Source organism: Colletotrichum graminicola (assembly GCF_000149035.1).
Source record: "Colletotrichum graminicola M1.001 genomic scaffold supercont1.4, whole genome shotgun sequence".
In the NCBI taxonomy this organism is placed as follows: Eukaryota; Fungi; Ascomycota; class Sordariomycetes; order Glomerellales; family Glomerellaceae; genus Colletotrichum; species Colletotrichum graminicola.
In genome coordinates, this window is record NW_007361008.1 from 1,024,005 (window position 1) to 1,044,198 (window position 20,194).

Sequence of the window (20,194 nt, forward strand, 5' to 3'; positions counted from 1 at the left end):
ACAACGTGTAACAGGCCACGGGTGGATGAATGGCCTGCTGGCATGTCGATGTGCTACTTGCTTACCTTAGGACGTGCTCCACTTGTTCCGTCCTAACACTTGAGGAGGGAAGGAAATGTTCGTTCAAAAGGCTTGGCTTGACGATCAAACAATTCACCTCCCACGGGTTGGGGAAATTCTACCTCGACGTTTTCCCCTTGTCTCTCTGCCCATGTCGCCACGGCGGAACCCGAGAGATCCGCGCGAGCGGGCGAGGGGGAGTTCCGTTTTCCCTCGTTTCCGTTCCGGTTTTCTTGCCTAGTCGTTTGCCTTCCATTACTCTGTAAAGGGTCAGGAGGCGCGCGGGTTTTTATTTTATTTTCATGGCCCCTGTCCCACCGATACAACAGGTAACCGAGAACGAGATAAAGTGTATTGTGAGGGAACAAAGGGGCGTTGCCAGGTTCGGCCTCGGGAACGGCACGACCTAGGCCAAGTCGTGTGGGCGTGGGTGTGGACTGAGGTTGATTCGGATTGGTTTTCTCTCTCTTAAAAAACACGCACCAACAGCGGCGACGGGACGGCGGCGTTTGGCTTCCAGTCGCAGACCTGCAGACCTGCAGAGAGCCCGGGAAGCAGAGGGGGCCTGCACGCTTGGATTGCGCCGTCTCATGTGGCGTCGACGCAGTTGTCAAAGGGCCAGGTCAGTTGGCCGTTGGGGGGGGGGGGGGGGTCCACTGGGGTACGAATGCGGTGTGCTGGCAGGGGCCTCACCACCTGGTCCCTACACCAACAGGTGCAAGAAACCAGGGAAACATGACTGATGATGGGGGAGGAGGTGGTGTAGGTGATGACATGGAAGCCGATGTGGCCGGGACGGCAGGTGGGGTGGGAGAGGGAGAGATGATGGGGTGGGAGAGAGTTTGAGCCCATCCCGTCGAGACAGCCGCCGCCGCAAAGCTTGGCAGTGCTTAGACCCCCGTGTTTTCTTATTTTATTCCTGCTCAACCCTCAGCCCTAGTGGTGTGTCTAGCCCGGCATCGGTTGCCGCAGGTCATTGCTTGGTAGGTCGGTCCGGGAACGCAACCGTTCTTATCCGGCAGCTCGAATGACTGGTTCTTGCTGGTTCGACTGGCATCGAAAAGTGCGACTGCATCGCGGATTCCCCTACGTACAGGGGATTTGGCACGTTTTCCGGATCCGTGGCTGAGCCCTTGTACTGCTACTCAGTACAGGGGGCAGAGGGGGTCGGGTAGCAAGGCTTAGCTAAGTACACTAATGTACGATGTATTTCGTGGTCGTCGGTGAATGGGTTGTTCCTGTTGGCGGGTGGGTGGTGGGAGAATGACGTGGAAACGCGCAGCAGCGGCGGCCCCTTACCTAGGTAGGTAGCGTCGAGTTCATATGCCCAAGGCTACGGTGGATAGCAGTATCTGTGCGGGAATATCTTCCTAGCGGGTCTATCCCGATGTACTGAGTCTTCAAACAGTGACAGTTGACGTTTTGCATCTCTTTCTCTGCCTGTCTCAGCGCTTTTCCTCGATGCGTGGTTTGATCCTCTGGCGCCACCCTCTAGCGTCATATTCTCCAGGCACATTTGAAAAGAGGCCATGTCGTGGCGCAGATGTGATGAAAACTGTTTCTCGCAGACGCGGCCGCTTGACGAGCGGCGCATGACTCCCCTCCCGTCCTCGTCTTGTGTATCTCGAGAACGCGCTACACATTGGCACAGCAGTCAAACCTAGCTCATCAAGGTCTCCGGGAACAAACGAAGGGTGAGGACAGCTCGCGCTCATCATCGTTATGGCATAGGCGCTGATGGCTGAGCACATTTCGCGCCCAGCCGTGAGACGTAATGCAGACGGACGGGCCATCGCCAGAGGGTCCTCGCGCGCCCCTTTCCCTCGAGTGCGCCGGCCTTCAACACTCGTTAGAAAGAAGATGATGACGACGGCGGCGACGGAGAAGAGGAAGAAAAGGCTAAAAAGAAAGCGAGCCAAACAGGCGGAGGCAGACGCGGCATCACCATCGCCACTTGAACCGCGACACACTCCAATTGGATCACGGGCCCCCCCCCAATCGTGGCTGGCGCTGTTACCTGCTGCTGCTGCTGCTGCTGCGGCGGCGGTGGCGGCGATCGCTGGGTCGCTAAGGCATGCAGCTGGAAACCGGGCCTGCAAGGAACTGTCAGCAAGCTTTCTAGACTCCACCCGAAGTCCCCTACCGATCCTAGGTACCTAACTACCTAACCTAGTCCCGAGCTGCTGTTGCGGCCCCCCGAGCCAAGCACGGAGGACCCCGTAGCTCGTTCGGTATGGGTCTTTCCATCAATCGCCCTACCAAGTTGCAGTCATCGATGGCGCAGTGTCTTACGCAGTGGTCCTTAGTAGGCCCTCATAAAAGAAAGCTTCTGATTGCATCTGGCCCCCGCAGTGCCCTCGCTCTCCCCGAATCGACAGCGGAGGTTCGCAGAGTGCCCAGACTAGGTACGAAGGGTGTTAGGTACCGGTGGTTGGCGCTGGGTAAGGGTACCAGAGTACCTCCGCCCGGGCTGCCAGCGGCTTTGCCAAGCCTGTCGATTGCTTGCTGCAACATGGATCCGGAGAGTTACCGGTACGGCTGACCACCTGAGGGAGGGCGCCCTTTTATCCCGCCTTTCTACCCACCCAAAGGTCTCAGGATTTCTTTTCGTTTCACACACACACATACACACACCAACCTCGTATATATATACACATCTGCCTTCTTCACATTACACCTCGGCTTGTCTCGGGCGTTGTTCGAAAGCAGTCGTTTTCTCTGAATAGATTCATCGTTTTTTCGTATTGGTTTTTCTTCTTTTTTTTTTCTTTCGAAACCAAACGTTAGTAAATAAAACAAACATGTCTAGCCAAGACTACTACAACCAGGGCGGCGGATACCCTCAGCACCCTCAACCTGTAAGCCAGTCACTCCCATTACCCTCACAACAGCGTTTTCGCGATGCAATCACCCGTCCTTTTCCTCTCTTTGCTTCAAGATGGCCGGTCGTACGACACGAACACCGACCGTTAACACGCTCACCAGTCCTACGGCCCCCCTCAAGGAGGCTACCCGCAACAGGGCGGCGGCTACTACCCCCAGGGCGGCCAGCCCCAGATGCAGTACCAGCAGCAACCTCCCATGCAGGCGCCCCAGCAGAGGAAGCAGGGTGGCGGAAACTGCCTGACGGCCTGCCTCGCCGCGCTGTGCTGTTGCTGCGTGATTGACGAGACGTGCGAGTGCTGCGCGGAATGGTGAGCTCCCACGCCCCTCTACCAAATTCTTCCTCCCAGGATTGCTGACAGCCCCAATAGTTGCGAGTGCTGTTTCGACATTTGCTAAATTGCCACACTTGTCGAGTGGGGGACAACGTCGACAGCATCAGCAGTTTTCCCGATTTGCTTACCGTTGAGACTGAAGCCGCCTGTAATGGTTTTTTTTTCTTGTCTTTTCTCTTTTCTTTCTTTGAGTGGCGGGGGGCCCGAGCATCATGAGATTCGAAACCGCCATGCGGGGAGGAAAGGCCTTTGAGCTCCCCTCGCCAAGAGCAACAATGATGAGGGGCAAGGAGGAAAGCGGCGGCTTTGCCCGCCTTGACTTGTTTCTCCTGCGGCCTGCATCTCCTGGCCCCTTGGCGTGATGAACCCGAGACGACGGAAGAGTTGGGATGGACAGACGAGTGGGAGGGAAGGAGGCACAGTATCGATGGATGGACGGGCGGGGGGGGGTCTCACGATGGGTTCAGCGGCCTCGTTGATTTACTTTCCACACTGGCGTTTGCGGCGTGTGGTCTATTGTTTCCTACATGGGGTTGATTGTGCTTGTTGGGCGCACTTCGCTTCGCGGTCATGACTTTACCCAGTAGTACGACTCATCTGAAATCCAACTTGCGATTTATATATCCTTGGTCAGTTGTTGACGTCATTGTGACTGGAGGTTCTCAGCCCGACTATTACACCGGCATTTTAGTCTCGAATGCATCCTTCCGGTCATTTAGCCTCGGCCCGGGTCGACGGGTTGAACGCGAGGATAACCTTTCCGATCCCGTGATCTGTCTGCTTGGTACCACTATGATAGACATGTTTCACACTTCTTTAGATGCAGCACCAAGACAGTAATAGCAAGGCTTCAACAATTTTGAATTCCTATCGAAGGCATTGGACCCTTCCGAGCCTAACAACGCGAATGCTTGCAGGGGCACAGGGTCGTTGTATCGCTGGCCATCACAAAAAACTTTTTTTTAATCGCATTTCACCGACTTGAATTTAGTTGTCCAACTGGACGTAGTTGGCAGGGAAGAGGCCCTGTTTTCCACCGTAGGAGCCGAACCACCAGTCCTCATCAGGAAACTCGAGGTCCGTGATTGTTGCGTTCTCGGGGAACGAGAGCTCTGAGCAGCTGGTTAGCACCGCGTACGTACAGGGTGGGGGTGGGGTGGAGCTGTATTACCATTGTCCTCGGCTGCCTCGTAGTCGAACTGGGCAGTTGCTGTCCGACCGCCCCCGGCAGCTGCCGGAGCCGGCTCCGCTTGAGCCGGTGCGGGAGGAGGAGCGCTTCGTGCTGCCGGTGCCGGTTCAGGCTCGTCATCGACAAGTTCCACGTAGTTGCTAGGGAACAAGCCGCTCTCGCCACGAGAGTTGGTGCCCATCCACCAGTCATCGTCAACCATCTCGATGTTGGTAACATACTCGCCCTCACGGAGTTCAAGTTCGTTATCCTCGGCCTTCTCATAGTCATACTGGATCAAGGCCCGCTTGCCACCGCTTGACGCCTGACCCGCCGCTACTTGCTCCTGACCAAACTCATGCTCTGCAACAGCTGCGGCGGCGCCGCGGCCAACATCGACCCTCTCATCCGAGAGTTCCTCTTCTCTTGGCAGCTCTCGCTCGATCTCTTGAGTAGGGATGGGCCGAGGAGGTTCTCTCTCCATAGGGGGCTCCATATCGACCTCGTGTCCACGAGCAACGGGCTGCGCAACCCTGATGGGGGACTGAGGCTCTTCCTCTTCTTCCTCTTCCTGAGCAGCCGCTGGCCTGGACGGTAGACCGGGAAGAGCAAACCCACCCGCAGGGGGAGGGCGAGAACCGCTAGGTGGCGGAGGAGGAGACGGCTCATCCTCCTCTTCCCGGTGCTGTTCGCGGGGGATAGAGGGAGCTCCGCCAGAAATGGGTGGAGCGTCTTTGAAGCGGTCCCGCAGAGCACCAACGCCGCCACTGGGCGAGGCAGGCGCCCCAACGCTTCTCTCCTGGGGGTCTTCACCGGTGTTTTCCTGGCTGAGACTGCCACGGCCGTATTCAGCAGTCTTGACGGGGCCCCACGACTTGCCAGCGTAACCACTCTTCCACTCGCCGCTCTTCTGCACGCCGATAGGAGACGTAACGGGGGGTGAGACGGTGTTGGAGACGGACCCTCCTTGCTTTCCCTTCTTTTCGGCCCAAAGCTGAGCTGGCGTCTTTCCGCCTTGGTCGGCGAAGGTACGGCTGGCAGCGCCAACAGGCGGGGGAGCCGGCACGGAAGGCGCACCGAATCCAAGACCGCCAGGCGTCGGCGCCTTGGTGCCAGTGAATGCAGCTGCGGCGCCAAACTTGCTGGCCACCTTGGGCTTGGGCAGCGATGTCAGGCGCTCCGACTGAGATTGGCTGAAAGCGGCGCTCCGTTCGGCCAGCGACTTGGGCCGCTCATCATCGGCAGGCTCCTGTTCCACGGGCTCTGATGGCTTCTGTGCCCTGGCGCGAATGGCGGCGATGTCGACCTTGCCAACAGGCTCGTATGAGCCCTTAACAGGCGTCGGCCGGTCGTCGTTCTGGTTCTTAGCTGCGGCACGGATCGCAGCAATGTCCACCTTTCCGACGGGCTGATAAGCACCCCTTACAACATCGGGGCGGCCTTGCGAGTTGCCCCCGTTGGAGCTGGAAGGCTCCTGCCGTTGCTTCGTAAGCTCTGCCATGTTAACCTTGGTGGGTTTGTACGCCGATTCAACTTTCTCCAGCTGTGACCGAGTCACCGGCGGGGCGTCTTCTCCCCACCCATCGTCATCAGGGTTGGCGGTCTTGCGGTTTCGCGCGGCCACGATAGGGTTGACATTTCCAACTGAGGACGTGGTGGGAGTGAAGACAGGCTTGGAGGCCACCGGGGGTGGGGCAGCGGAAGTCGTGGAGCTGCCTGCTGAGTACTTGGCACCGGAGGCATCGGCAATCTTGCGCATCACGCTCTCGGGTTCGAGGTCGCTTTCTGAGCGGGCCGTAATCTGGACGTGGTAGCCATGGAGAATCTTGGAGACGGCCGCGGTGTGGGTGGTAAAGTAGCCCTTGGTTCTCTCTGGGACACCGCCTCCGCACCAGGCAATCAGGGCGTTCTTGGGAAGGCCAGAGTTGGGGTCCTTGACTTTGACGAAGGCGAATTGGATGCGGCCCTCGTTGAAGTCTTCGATGAGATCCGAAAGCTCGCCATCTGCGCGGGGAGGGACACCTGTCAGCGCATGCCTCGCCAAGCCATGTCGAGCGTCGGGAGCTCGAGTGAAGAGCGGGGAACCTACCACCAGTGCTCTGGACCTTGAGCACGCTCTCCTTGGAGCCACTATCTTGGAAAGCATTGGCCAAAGGAGCTTGAACGGAGAACAGTGCCCATTGAGCGTATGTCGGCGAGCTCGACTTTGGAAGCGCGCTGTTGATGACGCCCTGATAGCTGCTCTTGATCGAGGGTCCGTTAATGGACAGGTTGAGTGACGCCATTGCAAGTTTAGGCAATGAGCTTAACTAGCAGTCGTCGGGGGTCGTTGGGTCGTCGAAAAGTAAGGGGAGAGGGAAGATTGAGCAAGGGGAGAGTAAGGCAAAAGAAGATGTCGGGTCGTAAGGATCTCCGTCGGGCAGTCGCCTGTGTCTGACGGGCAAAGAAGCTGACGTAGCAAACCAGCCGCCTCTATTGCAGAATAACAGTCGTGGACAGCCGAAAGTTGGAGAGGCGCAGCACAGGTGGAACTGGAACTTGGAGGTGAAGCACGGTCCCGCCAGCATCCAATACACTGGCGGTCGGTTACGCAGCTCAGCGTTGTTCAGTGTCGGGCCAAGTGTCGCGGCGGGGCAGGAAAGCGTGGGCCAGCTGGTACCTGAGGTACGAGTACAGCCGAACCGCGTGTACAGCGACGCACTGTGCCAGGTACAAGCATGCTTGCCGCTTTCGCTCTCTGCTTCGGGCCCCTTCACGCCTTAGGTGGGGGCCCTCTTGTTCCATCCTATGTAATTAACCCCCATAAATCTTGCGCCAGATGACGCAACTGCTAGTCTTTTCGGTTACAAGCGTTCCTCTGTACAACTAGGCCATCTCCAGCTACGGAGATCGGTGTATCCGTTACAATCGCAGCCACCCCAAAAAACTCGCTCCCAAATTGCCCCTCCAAGTACCCCTCTACGTATCGAAGACCCACGGTTTATCAGCCATTGTTGGCTTTGTCATTTCATGATCCAACATCCGACCGAACCCGGCCCTCATCTGGTGTTTATTCCACAAGCCTCGAATCCTATCCGCGACTCTCACTGGCAGGTTCTCTTTCCCCATTGATCGCAACCCCCCTCCCCTGCCGTCGACGTATCATCTTGAACGTTCCGACCTGACGAAAAAGCTCGCGATCCACGAAATTAAAATGTCGACGATCCAAGAGATTGCCAGTGTGGCCGACTTCGAGAAGCACATCACTTCCACACCGCCCACCACCCTCCATATTATCTCATTCCACGCACCATGGGCCGCCCCATGCGCTCAGATGGCGACTGTCCTCGCGACCCTTGCCTCCGAGTACCCCGTCACCAGCCCCCCGCAGACATCTTGGGTTTCCATAAACGCCGAAGAGCTTAGCGAGATCAGTGAGACCTACAACGTCACTGCCGTTCCTTTCCTCGTACTCCTGCGCAACGGCCAGGTCCTCGAGACCGTCAGCGGCAGCAGCGCCATCAAGGTGCGCAACGCGATCGAGACACACGCCAAGAAGCCCGCCACCGGCACGACGAACGGAAACCAGGGCGTCGAGAACGGCCCTAGCGCTGCCGCGCCGGCGGAGGAGGCTGTTGACCCGGCCAAGGCTAAGGAGGAGCTTTTCAAACGTTTGGCGGACCTCGTCAAGGCCGCGCCGGTTATGCTTTTCATGAAGGGCACCCCGAGCTCGCCCCAGTGCGGTTTCTCGAGGCAGCTTGTCGCACTCCTGAGAGAGCATTCCGTCAAGTACGGCTTCTTCAACATCCTGGCGGACGATGAGGTGCGGCAGGGCCTGAAAGAGTATGCAGAGTGGCCTACTTACCCTCAGCTCTGGGTTGATGGCGAGCTGGTCGGCGGTCTTGATATTGTAAGTTCCCTTAGCAACCCTTCTTGCTAGCGGAAGCTAATTTCTTTCCCTTAGGTCAAAGAAGAAATCGCCAACAACCCTGACTTCCTGGCTCCTTACAGCGTCAAGTCCAACGCAGAGACTACCGCCACCTCGTAAGCACCACGGGAACAGTCAGTCTTCTGTTGAAACACTTCGGGTGGTTTCCGTCACATGACGATGGCGTTTTTGTTGTCTTTATGGTTACACATACCCAGTTGCGCTTGGATTTACTCATTTGCCCGGACATACAGAGTCATGCCAGCTGCCGGATTTCTCTAGTAGACTATTCTGTCAACTCTTTCTGGAGACGTCTAGTTGTTCGTCAGGTACCTCCAGTTTGACTGGCAATGTGGGACTCTGCTTCTGAATGGACCCTTCAAAAGCCCCTTTTAGGGAGTGTCCGACTAGCATGTCCACCGTTAACTAGCGCTTCTTGCACTCTGGAGGACCAAAGTCGTTGAACAACCCGCTGCCTAACAAGAGGCATGGCTTGAGCAGACACAAAAGTTGACACATTCCGAGACATATAAAGAGACGAATTGGGGTAGTTTTAGAGGAGCACTTCTATTTCAATAGGCGTGTCTTCATGTTATGATCAACGACAATGGAACCATTTGAGCATGCTTTCCCCCCTCCTTGACCACATTGGTAAGCTGTCTAAGAGTCTATCAGTTCTTTGCTGCTGCTTTTTTTTCCTCCCGCAAAGATGGACACCCACAAAGTGTTGAGGTGCTTCCTACCATATCCTCGGTTAAAGTATCATTGTGCTTGATTGGGCTTCGTAGCTATGGATATACACCTAGCGATCTGTGGTAGAAATTGTGCTTTGTCTCTCAAGTATGTCGGCTTTTGGATGTGGCTCTGCAAAAAATGATTCCTTTCTGAGAAGCTCCAAAAGCACATTTCATGGTCCAGTTTCAAGAAAGGCCGCGTCAGTCCTCCTCATCGTACTCGTCCTCTGAAAAGCTGGCAGGGTCCAGAAGCGGGCAAATCTCATCCCAATGCAAGTTCCCTTTGATTACAATACTGCGCGGTCCTCTTTTGGACTTCGACTCCCGGATCACCGATTGGAAGCGCTTCAGGAGACGTTTTTGCAACCTTTCAGAAATCGTCTTGTCCTCGATACCCTCGATGAATCGATTGATGAATCTCTTCATGTCGCTACCGTTCTTAGGCGGTGCCTTTCGATAGCTACTTTTGGAAGCCTGTACATATTTCCGGAAACCCGAGATTTTGCGTTTGGATACCTTGAGAGATTCGACCTTCAGCTTTTTGTGTGCTCTCGTCGGCAGAGGGTTGGCCGCAGTGCTTGGTCCGTCGGAAATAACTGCGTGTGGCATCGGCCGCTTGTCAGATTCGGATGCCAACGGTACAGATTCCTTTTTCCGCTTGGTCGCAACCCGAGCTGCCCTCGATCAGTATCATCTTTCACTCCAAATAGGGCCACATACTCGGGGAAAGATCCTGAGAGTCTGGTTGCGTGGCCTGAAGAGAGATCTTGGTAGAAAGCTGCTCTACCTTGCGTGCCAGGTCGAATCTTTCCTCATCACTCCGAACTAATTTGTCGGCCAGGATCCTGAGATCCGCCTCTTGTCTGCGAATCCTGTCCTCGGCTAAGGAGTATTGGTTGTTCAGTTCAGAGCCAATGTCGTCAAGTCGTTTAGGCATGGGCTGCAGTTCCTGTATTCTCATTTCACTGGCTTTGACGGTCTCGTCATTGGCTTCTTGACGACGAGATATACCCTCGAGCGTCCGTCGCATAGTCAGAAGCTCTTCCAGTATGACGATATGGCTGGTATTGAAAGCCAGCTGGGTCGCTGGGACGGTGCTGTTAGCAGCACTAAACCCGTTTGAAGTGACGCGGGTCATCTGCCATGCGTGTCAGCGTCAAGCGGCCTCTGCTTGTATGGACTCGTGGAGAATATATGTTTTACATACAACTACGTCTGAAGGAGTTGTGCTACACTCGGAAGCTGCAGCAGCCACTGAGCGAGTTTTCATCATGCTGGTTGGAAACACCGCAGTGGTAACAGTGGGAAACTTCACTCGAATATCCCGAAACAGAGATTGACCTCCACTGTACACACGAGGAGAAATGACAAGAGAAATAGGGAGCCGGGCGAGAGAGTGGAGATCGTGGGAACAGCAATGCTGATCTGGTTGTTGAGAGGAGGATGCAGCTGAGCTCTGTGGTGTCGTAATAGAAGGGCGGGTGACAGAAGTCAACCTTGGATCTACATGGCATGAAGGAAGTATGGCAGGCGTAAGGGGGGGACCTTCCCGAGGAAGGATGTCGGTCATAGGAAGGAGCCCGGGGTTGGCAAGTCGTGGGAGAAGTTGACCTGGCCAACGTGTATTCAACCGCTTTTGGGCCCGAGCTGGAATCGCCGGTGTTCACCTTGATTAGGCACCGAACAGGTTGCTGGTCAACATTCATTACCTTGTGGCACTACAAACTAGATTGGTATCGCACGTACGAATAGAACATCAAACATCAAACATGAACATGCCCGTTCGTCCCATTCGTTCCTCCCAACGCCGGCTCCGTTCCGTTCCTGGAAGATATGCCCTGCCTCGAGGTTCTCCCCTGCATGTTTGAAGACTCCGCGTCCTCCAATGTCATCGACGCCTTGCGGTTGGTGCTGCCGGGGCGAGCCTCGCTGTCGCCCTTGACGGCTGTCCACTTGCCCACGCTCGTCCCCTTCTCCCGCTCCTCGGCAATCCAGCCGAGGAACAACGCAACGTCCTTTGCGACGACCCCAAGCACCGCCTTGGCCTGGATCCACGCAGGCAGCACTCCCTTGGCATCCGAGGCCGTCGCCATGATCCACTCAATCGCCCCCGTCGGCAGCCTCCGCACTCTTTCGACGCTCACGTACGCGCCGACAACAATGCTCTTGTCCTTGACCAGCTGACCGTGGTCCGACCCCGCAAGGTCCAACACGGGGACCGACACGACCACGAACTCGTCAGCACCCCTCGCCTTGGCCGAGACGATGAGCTCGGGGAACACGCGGTTCTTGAGCGGCATCACGAGTCTATGCTTGATCTCTGACACGCTGAGCTTGAAATCCCCCCACGAGATCCCCCCCTCGTTGACCACGATGCCATTGCAGTCCCACGCCAGCGCTTCCCTTGCCTGCATGACGTTCGGCGTGAACGCTTTCTCGGCCTCGACATGGTCGTCCTTGAAACACTTGACAAACTCCTCCCACGCTGCCGTCCCCTTGACGGGTTTATCCTTGTGGATGCTCCTCCGGCACGCCCACGTCTCAGCCGAGACGGAATCGCCGTTCGGCAGCTGATTCCGCGCCGCCTCCTTCGCGAGCTCCGCGGCGGGAACGATGCGCTCGTACAGCTCGACGGGCGCCGTCGACTCGGGGAAGGTCTTGTTGCCCTTAGCCTTCCACTCGTTGGGCCGTGCCGTGCCGTCCTTGGGCGCAACGGCGTCGATGAAGGGGACCGCCTCCTGCAGCACGGCGATCAGGAACGGTGCCAAGTCGGCCGACGTTGCGCTCGGGGCCGGTAGCTGCTCCGTCCGGAGGCCCCATAGGCGGACCAGGGGCCCCAGGTTTTCGTCTTCCGTGTTCATATCGGCGGTGGTTCTTGATTGCCTCTTCAGGTCCGTAGATCCTGGGTTGGTCAAACTAATGAATGCGTCGTCGCAATGCTCCAATCGCAGTGCCGTCGCAATTGCAAGTCGTTTGCGCTCTTTATATAATGGGGATGGGTTTATCGAAAAAACAGCCAGGTAGGCGTAGTAGGCTGTGCAACGTCAGTGGGCAAACTCTAAACCCCACGTTGGTACGCGACTATTCGTAAGGAAATTTGCGCGAGCGAAAGTCTCTGTGAATGAGCTCCAGCTCCAGCTCAAGCTCAGGTTGGGATGAGGGGAGGAGAGGGATGGGAGCAGAAACCGGACAGGGGATGGATGTCTGAGACTCCCTCTCATATTCGCCGCACTGACCTTGAAACAAAACACCGCCGACCGACCGAACTCGTTCGGCTGTACACCAGTGTCGTGATCACCATGGCTGGACCGCTCTCTCTCATTAATACCGACTCACCAAAAATCATGTCATTTACTTTCAGGCCTGCCATATGTGGAGGAGACGGTCACTGGCACGGAGCCAGTAACTTTATAATGTTTTCGTGATGTCATAACGGTCTTTTGTATTAATATTATTCAGTGGTGACGGTTTACCCTGCCACCATTGCGCCGCAGCGCTCTCATGTCCATATACTTTACTCCCTTACTTTCTCTTCGCCTTGATGTAGTCATGATGGCTTACAATGTACGAACCACAACCACAAAATTGCGTAAACCCCCTTTGCACCATTCACCAATTTATGGGTTACGCTTCTCCCAGTAAATGTTGGCGGGCTCCAGAGGACGCGAGAAGAGAGAGGCGTAGTCGGTGCCGTTGATGTTGTTGCTACCGTCGACGTTGCGGAACTTGAAGTTTCTGACGATCATGGCAGTGATAGTCTGGAGCTGCAGGTTGGCAAAGTGCTCGCCGATGCAGCGGTGACGGCCCGCGCCAAAGGGCAGGTACGGCGAGGCAGCACCCTTGCTAACCAAACCGTAGCCGTAATCGATCTTCTCCTCCTCGGCAGCGTCGTTAGCTCCGAGTCTAGGAGCGAGGGGTGAGTCGGCGTCCCAGCGGTGAGGGTTCCACTGGTCAGGCTCGGGGAAGTAGGCCGGGTCGGAGCCAGAGACACCAGGGGCGGCGAGGAGAGTGTGGGTCGTGGGAACCACGTACTTCGTGCCGGGAACGGGCATGGGAGACTTCACAGCGCGCATGATGGAGTGAATAGGGGCGTGGAGGCGGAGGGTCTCCTTGATGATGGCCTGGTTGAGGGGCAGCTTAGCGAGGTCTTCATAGGCCAGGGGCGGCAGGTCGGCGCCGAGAACGCGGACTTGCTCCTCGTAGAGCTCCTCCATGATGTGAGGGTTCTGGGCAAGACGAAGCATGATCCAGGAGCTCGTGGACGAAGAGGAGTGCTGGCCGGCCATGAGAAGAGCAATCATCATGTTGGCGATCTCGTGATCGGGGACCTTGATGCCGTTCTTGTAGGTGGAGTTCATCAGGTGGGACATGATGTCGAGTCCGTTGGTGCGGCCCTGTTCGCGGCGTTCCTTGATGGTGTCCATGTAGATTTGGGCAATTGTGTCGTGAGCCAGATCGCGCTTCTTGTTCCAGGGGAGAGGAGCCCAGTGAAGCACGAAGTTGATGGAGGTGAAACCCATGTCGAGGTCATGGTACAGGGAAGCGAGGGACTCGTCGAACTTGTTGCGGATCTCAGCGCCCTGGAGGGCGTGGGAGGCGGTGAAAATGGTGATCTCGGCCATCTTGGTGGGGATGTTGACGACGCCAGACTTGCCTTTGAAGTCGGGGCTGCTCTTGAAGTAGTTGGTGACCTCGTCGGCTACGATAGGGGTGTAAGAGCGGAAGGCTTCGGTGGTGAGGGCGATCTTCATGAACTTGAGGGGCACGCAAGCTGTCAGTAGGGAGATGCGCGGGGAGAGATCCTGTCGCCCACATACCTTCTTCTGCTCCATGAGCTTGGAATTGGGGCAGTCGTAGACGACGTCGCGGCCGAAGACGGGGGTGGTCAAGACGGTGTAGATTTCCTCGGCATTGACATCCTTGAGCTTGCCGTTGAGGATGAAGTCGTTGCCCTGGGGGCCGAGGGCGACTGTGGTCTTCTTGCCGAGAAGAACGAAAGTAAAGATATCGCCATACTTTCGGAGTTAATGCTTGTCAGCTCGAGCACGAGAAGTCGTAATAGTTAACATTGTTGGTGGGCGCGCGTACCTTCTCACGGTTGGCTTGGAAGAAGGCTGGGGGGTCCATGCCGTAGGTGACGGTGCTGCCAATGAAGGGGAACCAGTGGAAGACCATGGGGGGTTCATTGGAATTCTTGAAGAGGATCTGGTAGGCGACATTGAGGACGACAGACAGGGAAATGACAGCGGTGACAATGACGAAGATTTGCAAACCAGTTCCTAGTGTCTGGAACTGCTGGGACAATGGTCCGGCGACCTCTTGTCGGAGGCCCATGCTGGGCAGGAGAGAAGGACGAGAGAGTGCTTCTGTTGGTGTTTTCGAGCGTCGTCGCGTCTACCGGTGTCGTCGATTGTTGTGAACGAACGCAACACTCGGATATCAGTGGCACGAGGAGAACGAAAAGGCATCGAGAAGGGGGGTTCTGGCCGTGGTTTTAAATTACCCATTAGAGATTAGATATCTGTCGCGTTTTGTGAGGTCCCACAATTTTTGCGTAACCAGAGCTGCAGCGTTGCGCCTTGTATGCACTTGGCTAGCATGCGTGGGAAAGCTTCCAGGCGGTCAGCTAGCTGTGTGGCCACCTATAATCGCCTTTTGGGCAGTCGATATTTCGGCAGACTTTTTTTTTTTTTTTTTTTAACCTTTCGATGCACGTTCTCAAGTGGCATGGCCCGGAAAATAGGAATCAGGGGAGGACCAATTGGTGGCACGAGGTGCTTAGCCAATGGCGGGCCGTTCGTATTCGTATCCGGGACCCTCATTGCCTAATCAAGCAGTGGACGATGGGGATGATTCGATGCATGTGCCAATTCCCCAAATGCTGTCAACCACATTTCAACGCGATGGAGCCATTTCGAATTGCCATTTTACCTGCCTCCGAAGGCTCGGTCCACTCCCCCAATTCTACGTATACCGCGAGTCTCCCCGAGCGAGGCAGGTACCTAGGAGCCATGGAGTCCGTCTGGCCACTCACGGGTGCTTGATTGATAAACTAGTAACCCGAATAAGAATAAGAGACGGACCATGCCGCCGCCCCAAGCTCCCGGCCGACTTCACCACCACCATCACACTGTCCGAAAGGCTTCCATATATTTGACACCCCTGCAGATGCCTTCAGCTCTACAAGCATTCTGATTTGGCGGGTTTGGCATGCACAGCCCTAGGCTTCCTCTCGAGCAAGCCGATGCAGCATCCTTGATGAGGTAAACGACATCGCTGGAAGATTGCGTCAACCGCATGCTTGGCTTCTGGACTGCAGGCGCTCTGGTCTAGTTTCTCCTCATCGAAAGTGGTAACCATGCACTTGGCGTCGTTGAGAGGCCCAAAAGCCGAATACGACAAGTCCATAGTTGAGCGCCGAGTGCCCGCGGCCGCAGTCGATGTGCTTTGCGCCTTTCCCAGCATTCGGAGCAATGTCCTCTTGAGGACTGGATGGATTCCAGGGCTCTGAAGTGTGCAAACGTGTATCGAAAAGGCACGCTGCCAAGCTGTCGCCGACGAGGGGCTGGAAAGACTGCAACTCTCTTGAGATCCATGCCGAGATTCGCAAGATTCGCAATACAGTCTCACTGCCAACGAAATACAAGCCTGCTAAAGATAGCATACGGCTCCATGATGGCTTTTGCGTCGAGTCGGCCAGAGCGTCCGAATCACGAGGTGAAGATTCTCGTGAACCCGGCCAACAAAAGTGTCACTCGGCGCTTTTGCCGGTGTTGACTTTGATGATGCTGCTTGGAACTAAGTTACTAAGGCGGAGAGACTACCGGTGATGTTGGCCGGAAATCTCGAAGCTGGTCAACATGGCAAGGTCTGGCTCCCACTGACAAGTGCTCTGGAGGTGGCTAGACAAGTGGCGAGGTTTCTATGGTGTGGTGTGGGAATTCTCTTGATGAGATCCTCGTATCCTTGCCACCTTCAGAGTGCAAGACACCTTCGCTCCAGTACCCGGCTTCTAGCCTTTGCTTCATGACCCTAAAGCCATCAGATCGCCTTGTGTGCTCCAAACAGTGCCAGGTATTCCAGCTGGAAAGAACTCGCAAAGGAGGTCGGGCTGTGACCTCGATGCTCGATGATGCCTGTGGTGGGCGGAGTCTGGCACGGAGACGCCGTCGATGTACCGCACCCTTACGCGCCGGAAAACAAACTCATGGCAGCCTCGTTGGATGCTGCCCCCGCGTTCTCTTTCCACAAAGGTGGCTGCCCCGAGTCAACCAATTAGTAGGTCTTACACAGCACCTGGTATATGGCTAATGTAATAGACTAGAACATGTGCTTCTTAGATCTTCCAAGAGGGGTTGATCGCCGGTATTGGTGTTGATCTGGGACAGTAGCTTCAAAGGAAAGGCAAAATATGTAACAGTCATCCACACTTGCATCATGGGGATACATGAGTTCAGACATGGTTTGAAAACTGGATTTTTATTATTATTAAAATTTTTTTTTTTTTTGTATTTGATATGGCTAGTTGGCGTCTTTTCTTCGAAGCCCGCTTCGTGGGATTGTTGGTATATTTGGGTATGATTAGTTGATGCAGTAACGACCGGAGGATTGTACCTATGGGCTAGTCTCAATGAATACGCTTTTGTGTGCTACGAGGCAAATATAGACGTATCTCTTTTCCGGGGACAAAAAAACCCCCCCCCAGAATTGTAAAAGAAAATAAAAATAAAAATCATGTGTGATGTGCCTTTCGCTTCAAACGCCGTACACCGATGACCATGCTGTGTGATGTGAATCTTAGCTTTTGCTTTCCCTCGCAGCTCGGACGCTGAGCCATGCATGCCCTGCCCTATCCTGACGGATTAAGACATGCGTTTTTAGATGGACAATCCGGTCCACCCGTATGGGCCGTCGACGTTGACCCAGTTTCCCGATTCCATGGCGGACTCCCATCCCATCATGACTGCAAGCAGACGACAGCCCATGGCGCTAACGGTGCAGACGATTGCATCGCTTGTACCGGCAAGAACCGCTAGGTCCATCATGTACGCCCGGCCGATGTAACCGCGAAGACGAAGGGTCTCAGCCGATGGAGCCAGTTGTTTATTCTCAGCTGTCGCGGCGTTGGAAGCGCTCATGGACGACAAGCCAAGGTTCCAAAACATGGCGGCGAAGAAGCCGCCCTCCCAGCCAAAGGACTCATCTTCGAAACGATGCATGACATGTCTGTCCGGGGTGGCCTTGTGGGTCTCCTGCTTGGATGCAAGACGAATCTGCTCCTGAGCGCGCATGGAGCCCTTGAAGTCATCGGCATCGTAGACTGTGGGGTCGTCGGACGCCAATACAACGAACGATTTTTTCTCGGCGAGTCCGTTGCCGACGCCGCTATCTCTTCCGGACTCATTGTGTTTGGCCTCGATGATCTCGTGGGCGCGGTTAGCAATGATCTCCATAGGGATGTAGGCCCCGCGGTATTGGTATTCCAGCGGGTGGCAGTCGCCATGGCGAACGTGGACCCCAACAATAAGGCAGTCGCGAGGGTTTGAATCTTTGGTGTGTGCCTTTGCCTTGATTTCCTTAACCCTGTTGAAAACATACTGAGTGTCGTCCTTGTTGAGATCGAACAGGGCTCGGTAGCCCTCGTGTGCCAGGTTGAAAAGTTCTCGCACTCCCTCCTCATCCTGGGCTCGGAAGTCAACGTAGGGTTTGCTCAGAGAACCAGCCCAAAGTTTTTTCACTGTCTCCGAGGTGACCACAAGATGGCGAGCTCGAGGAGGGCAAGGGACCATGTAGTGGCGGGGCGGAGGGCGACAGTTTGGAGCGGGGGGCGCTTGGAAAATATCGGTGTACTTGCCGTACGCCCAGCGAGAGTCGTCGATGAAGAAGGCTCTGCCTTGTCTCTGTGCAAGGCCATAGAACGTCCAAAGCTGCATAATGGTGTGTCCGATCCCAGCATCTGCCGTCTCCAGGACCATGGTCATTGAACTCTGGCAGATAGGCTTCTCCACCAGCGAGTCCTTGTCCTCCCCGACCAAATCTCCGTCTCTGCCCTGTCCTTTGCTGGGCCATCTGCTGTTGGCAAGGTCCGGGAGAAAACCGAGCTTCTGAGCTTCCTCCACATCGACGAAGTACGGATCAGCCAGGGCCTCGGGACTCGAGAGGTCCTGATCGAGAATGTGGATCCGATGGCGCAGGTCTCTCACACGAGCAGCAACCTCTCGGCACTTGATGCACATGTCTCCATACTCCTTCACCGACAATGGAAAGTCGTAGCTCGGGGGGATTGAAACAGTCCACTTGTGTTTCCCGCTGTGGTCGGTAATGACGATAGGGGTCGGGAAGTCGGGCAGATCATCCTGCCCGACCATCTCAAAGTCTTCATGTGTGCTAAGGTGTGGCAAATTCAAGTTCGGCACGCCGAAGCTGCTTCGGAAAGGAAATGTTACAAAGTAGAACAGCAAAGCTGCGAATGCAACCCAGAATGCAAGCCGAAGCACACGGCTAGGTCGCGGGTGGATGGGAGATTTCCGGGGTGGGGGGATGAGGGCCGGTAGACTCGGTGATGGTGGCGGCGAGGAAAAGAGGAGGTGGTTGAAGCTGAAGCGCGACGAAGTAGCGGACAAGGGGTTTTTCTCGTAACTGGAGTTGTGGTGGGAGGCAGACCGCCGCAGGTTCATCCGCGGGTTGGATATTGACAGCTTGGATTTGCTGAGATCTAGTGGGGCCGGCATTTTGGCTCGCATTATAAGCAGCTTTGGTGGTAAAAATAGGTGGTATTCCGAAGAAGCGAAGGTTCGTAGAGTCGTTTTCTGGGCCGTGTCCACTATCGAGGTAGCGTCGTTCCCAATGGGTATCTTTCAAAAGGTCAAGTTTTATGTAGGAAGCGGAAGTTGTGAGAATGGAATATCGACAGGTGATTGTTTCTTAGTTAAGGAGTGTCGGTGGACGTCGAGCCAAGTTTGGTCATGGGTGAGAGAGGTCTTCTTCCTTCTAGGAAGCATTCATGATAGTTATGGTTCCAGCAACGGTCGCACAAGATGAGTTGAGGTATACAAACAGCAATGCGGTGGTTGACGTGGTGGATGACGAATAATGCAGCGTCTGCGTACAAGACGTGACCGAGGCCGGTGGCACGGTCGGGTTAGATGTGAAGGGGGAAAAAAAAAGGGTAAAAGTGAAGAGAGACCGGGGACGGCGGGGGAGAAGTAGTGTTGTGTGATCGTGAGCAGTTCAATGTCGAAGCGGCCCAGCTTCTTGTTTTGGGACCCCCAGCGGACCGACCGAAAAGAATGAAAGGTGCGATCAACTGCGTGAAGTAAATGACCGACGGTGGGTCTCGGCAGCGATCATCGAGGACCAGGGTTCAGTTGGGAGGGGAGCTGTTGCAAAGCAGATGACGGGCGTTCCGTTCGTTCGCCGGCGCCTACGGAGTACTTCGTAAACTATTGCGTATGTATGGGGCGATCCGTGATGTCGGGAGACCCTTTGCAAGACAGCAAGAGACCAGAGACTAGGGGAAGAGGACCGGCCTGCCGAAACAGGTGTATGCGCAAGCGTTATGCGGTTGTATGGTGCTTGCACCCGGAGCCCCGTCTATCTTGGACCCTCAGTCTTGTCGGACTTGCCAAACTGTTTTCGATACCGGCCCGAACAACAGTGAGATGGAAGGCGTGTACGTATGTGACACTGTTGTGCAATTCAATGGATGCAAATAGTAGAGAAAACGGGACGATGAGTTGTTCGTCCGAGGCGACTTGATAATACACTACCAGCAGCCCACGCGGACGGGGGAGCTCCCGTCAGGCCGCTTCAACCAATACGTCTAAAGGGCTGTCAATCAGGAGTGGTCTCTGGGGTGACCCATACTCAACGTCAGTTGAGTAACGGACTCGACCCGCGGCTAAACTAACAGAAGCTAGATTGACTCTATGGGGGGTCGTGTCGTTAGAGGTCATGAAGATAGCGCAGGGCCCTTCGTTGCGGTGCCGGTTCTCTGGTACCCGTACATCTCGCTCACTGTGCAGTTACGAGACATGGTCTGGCAGTATGGGAAGGTGGAAGTAATTGCGTACCGCTCCGTTATTTGGCATCTGGTCCCTAATCCCGC

General features: G+C 55.4%; 7 protein-coding genes across 7 annotated transcripts; 2 read left to right on the forward strand and 5 right to left on the reverse strand.

Moving 5' to 3' along the window:
- Positions 1-2,861: 2,861 nt before the first annotated feature.
- On the forward strand, positions 2,862-3,342 carry GLRG_01607 (uncharacterized protein; the record flags this gene model as incomplete). The annotated part of the gene is made up of 3 exons (XM_008092292.1): positions 2,862-2,918; positions 3,046-3,254; positions 3,315-3,342. The coding sequence occupies 3 exons, from the start codon at positions 2,862-2,864 to the stop codon at positions 3,340-3,342; spliced, it is 294 nt and encodes a 97-aa protein (XP_008090483.1).
- A 923-nt stretch (positions 3,343-4,265) lies between these two features.
- GLRG_01608 (SH3 domain-containing protein) lies at positions 4,266-6,731 on the reverse strand (the record flags this gene model as incomplete). Its single annotated transcript, XM_008092293.1, has 3 exons — positions 4,266-4,390; positions 4,450-6,450; positions 6,536-6,731. 3 exons carry the CDS (start codon positions 6,729-6,731, stop codon positions 4,266-4,268), a joined length of 2,322 nt encoding a protein of 773 aa, XP_008090484.1.
- A 908-nt stretch (positions 6,732-7,639) lies between these two features.
- Positions 7,640-8,473, forward strand: GLRG_01609 (glutaredoxin; the record flags this gene model as incomplete). Its single annotated transcript, XM_008092294.1, has 2 exons — positions 7,640-8,335; positions 8,390-8,473. The coding sequence occupies 2 exons, from the start codon at positions 7,640-7,642 to the stop codon at positions 8,471-8,473; spliced, it is 780 nt and encodes a 259-aa protein (XP_008090485.1).
- An 815-nt stretch (positions 8,474-9,288) lies between these two features.
- GLRG_01610 (uncharacterized protein) lies at positions 9,289-10,360 on the reverse strand (the record flags this gene model as incomplete). The annotated part of the gene is made up of 3 exons (XM_008092295.1): positions 9,289-9,761; positions 9,808-10,225; positions 10,295-10,360. The coding sequence occupies 3 exons, from the start codon at positions 10,358-10,360 to the stop codon at positions 9,289-9,291; spliced, it is 957 nt and encodes a 318-aa protein (XP_008090486.1).
- Positions 10,361-10,850: 490 nt separating this feature from the next.
- Positions 10,851-11,948, reverse strand: GLRG_01611 (uncharacterized protein; the record flags this gene model as incomplete). The annotated part of the gene is made up of 1 exon (XM_008092296.1): positions 10,851-11,948. One exon carries the CDS (start codon positions 11,946-11,948, stop codon positions 10,851-10,853), a length of 1,098 nt encoding a protein of 365 aa, XP_008090487.1.
- Positions 11,949-12,704: 756 nt separating this feature from the next.
- Positions 12,705-14,421, reverse strand: GLRG_01612 (cytochrome P450; the record flags this gene model as incomplete). The annotated part of the gene is made up of 3 exons (XM_008092297.1): positions 12,705-13,841; positions 13,905-14,102; positions 14,176-14,421. 3 exons carry the CDS (start codon positions 14,419-14,421, stop codon positions 12,705-12,707), a joined length of 1,581 nt encoding a protein of 526 aa, XP_008090488.1.
- A 2,543-nt stretch (positions 14,422-16,964) lies between these two features.
- Positions 16,965-18,818, reverse strand: GLRG_01613 (uncharacterized protein; the record flags this gene model as incomplete). The annotated part of the gene is made up of 1 exon (XM_008092298.1): positions 16,965-18,818. The coding sequence occupies one exon, from the start codon at positions 18,816-18,818 to the stop codon at positions 16,965-16,967; it is 1,854 nt and encodes a 617-aa protein (XP_008090489.1).
- Between the last annotated feature and the right edge of the window lie 1,376 nt (positions 18,819-20,194).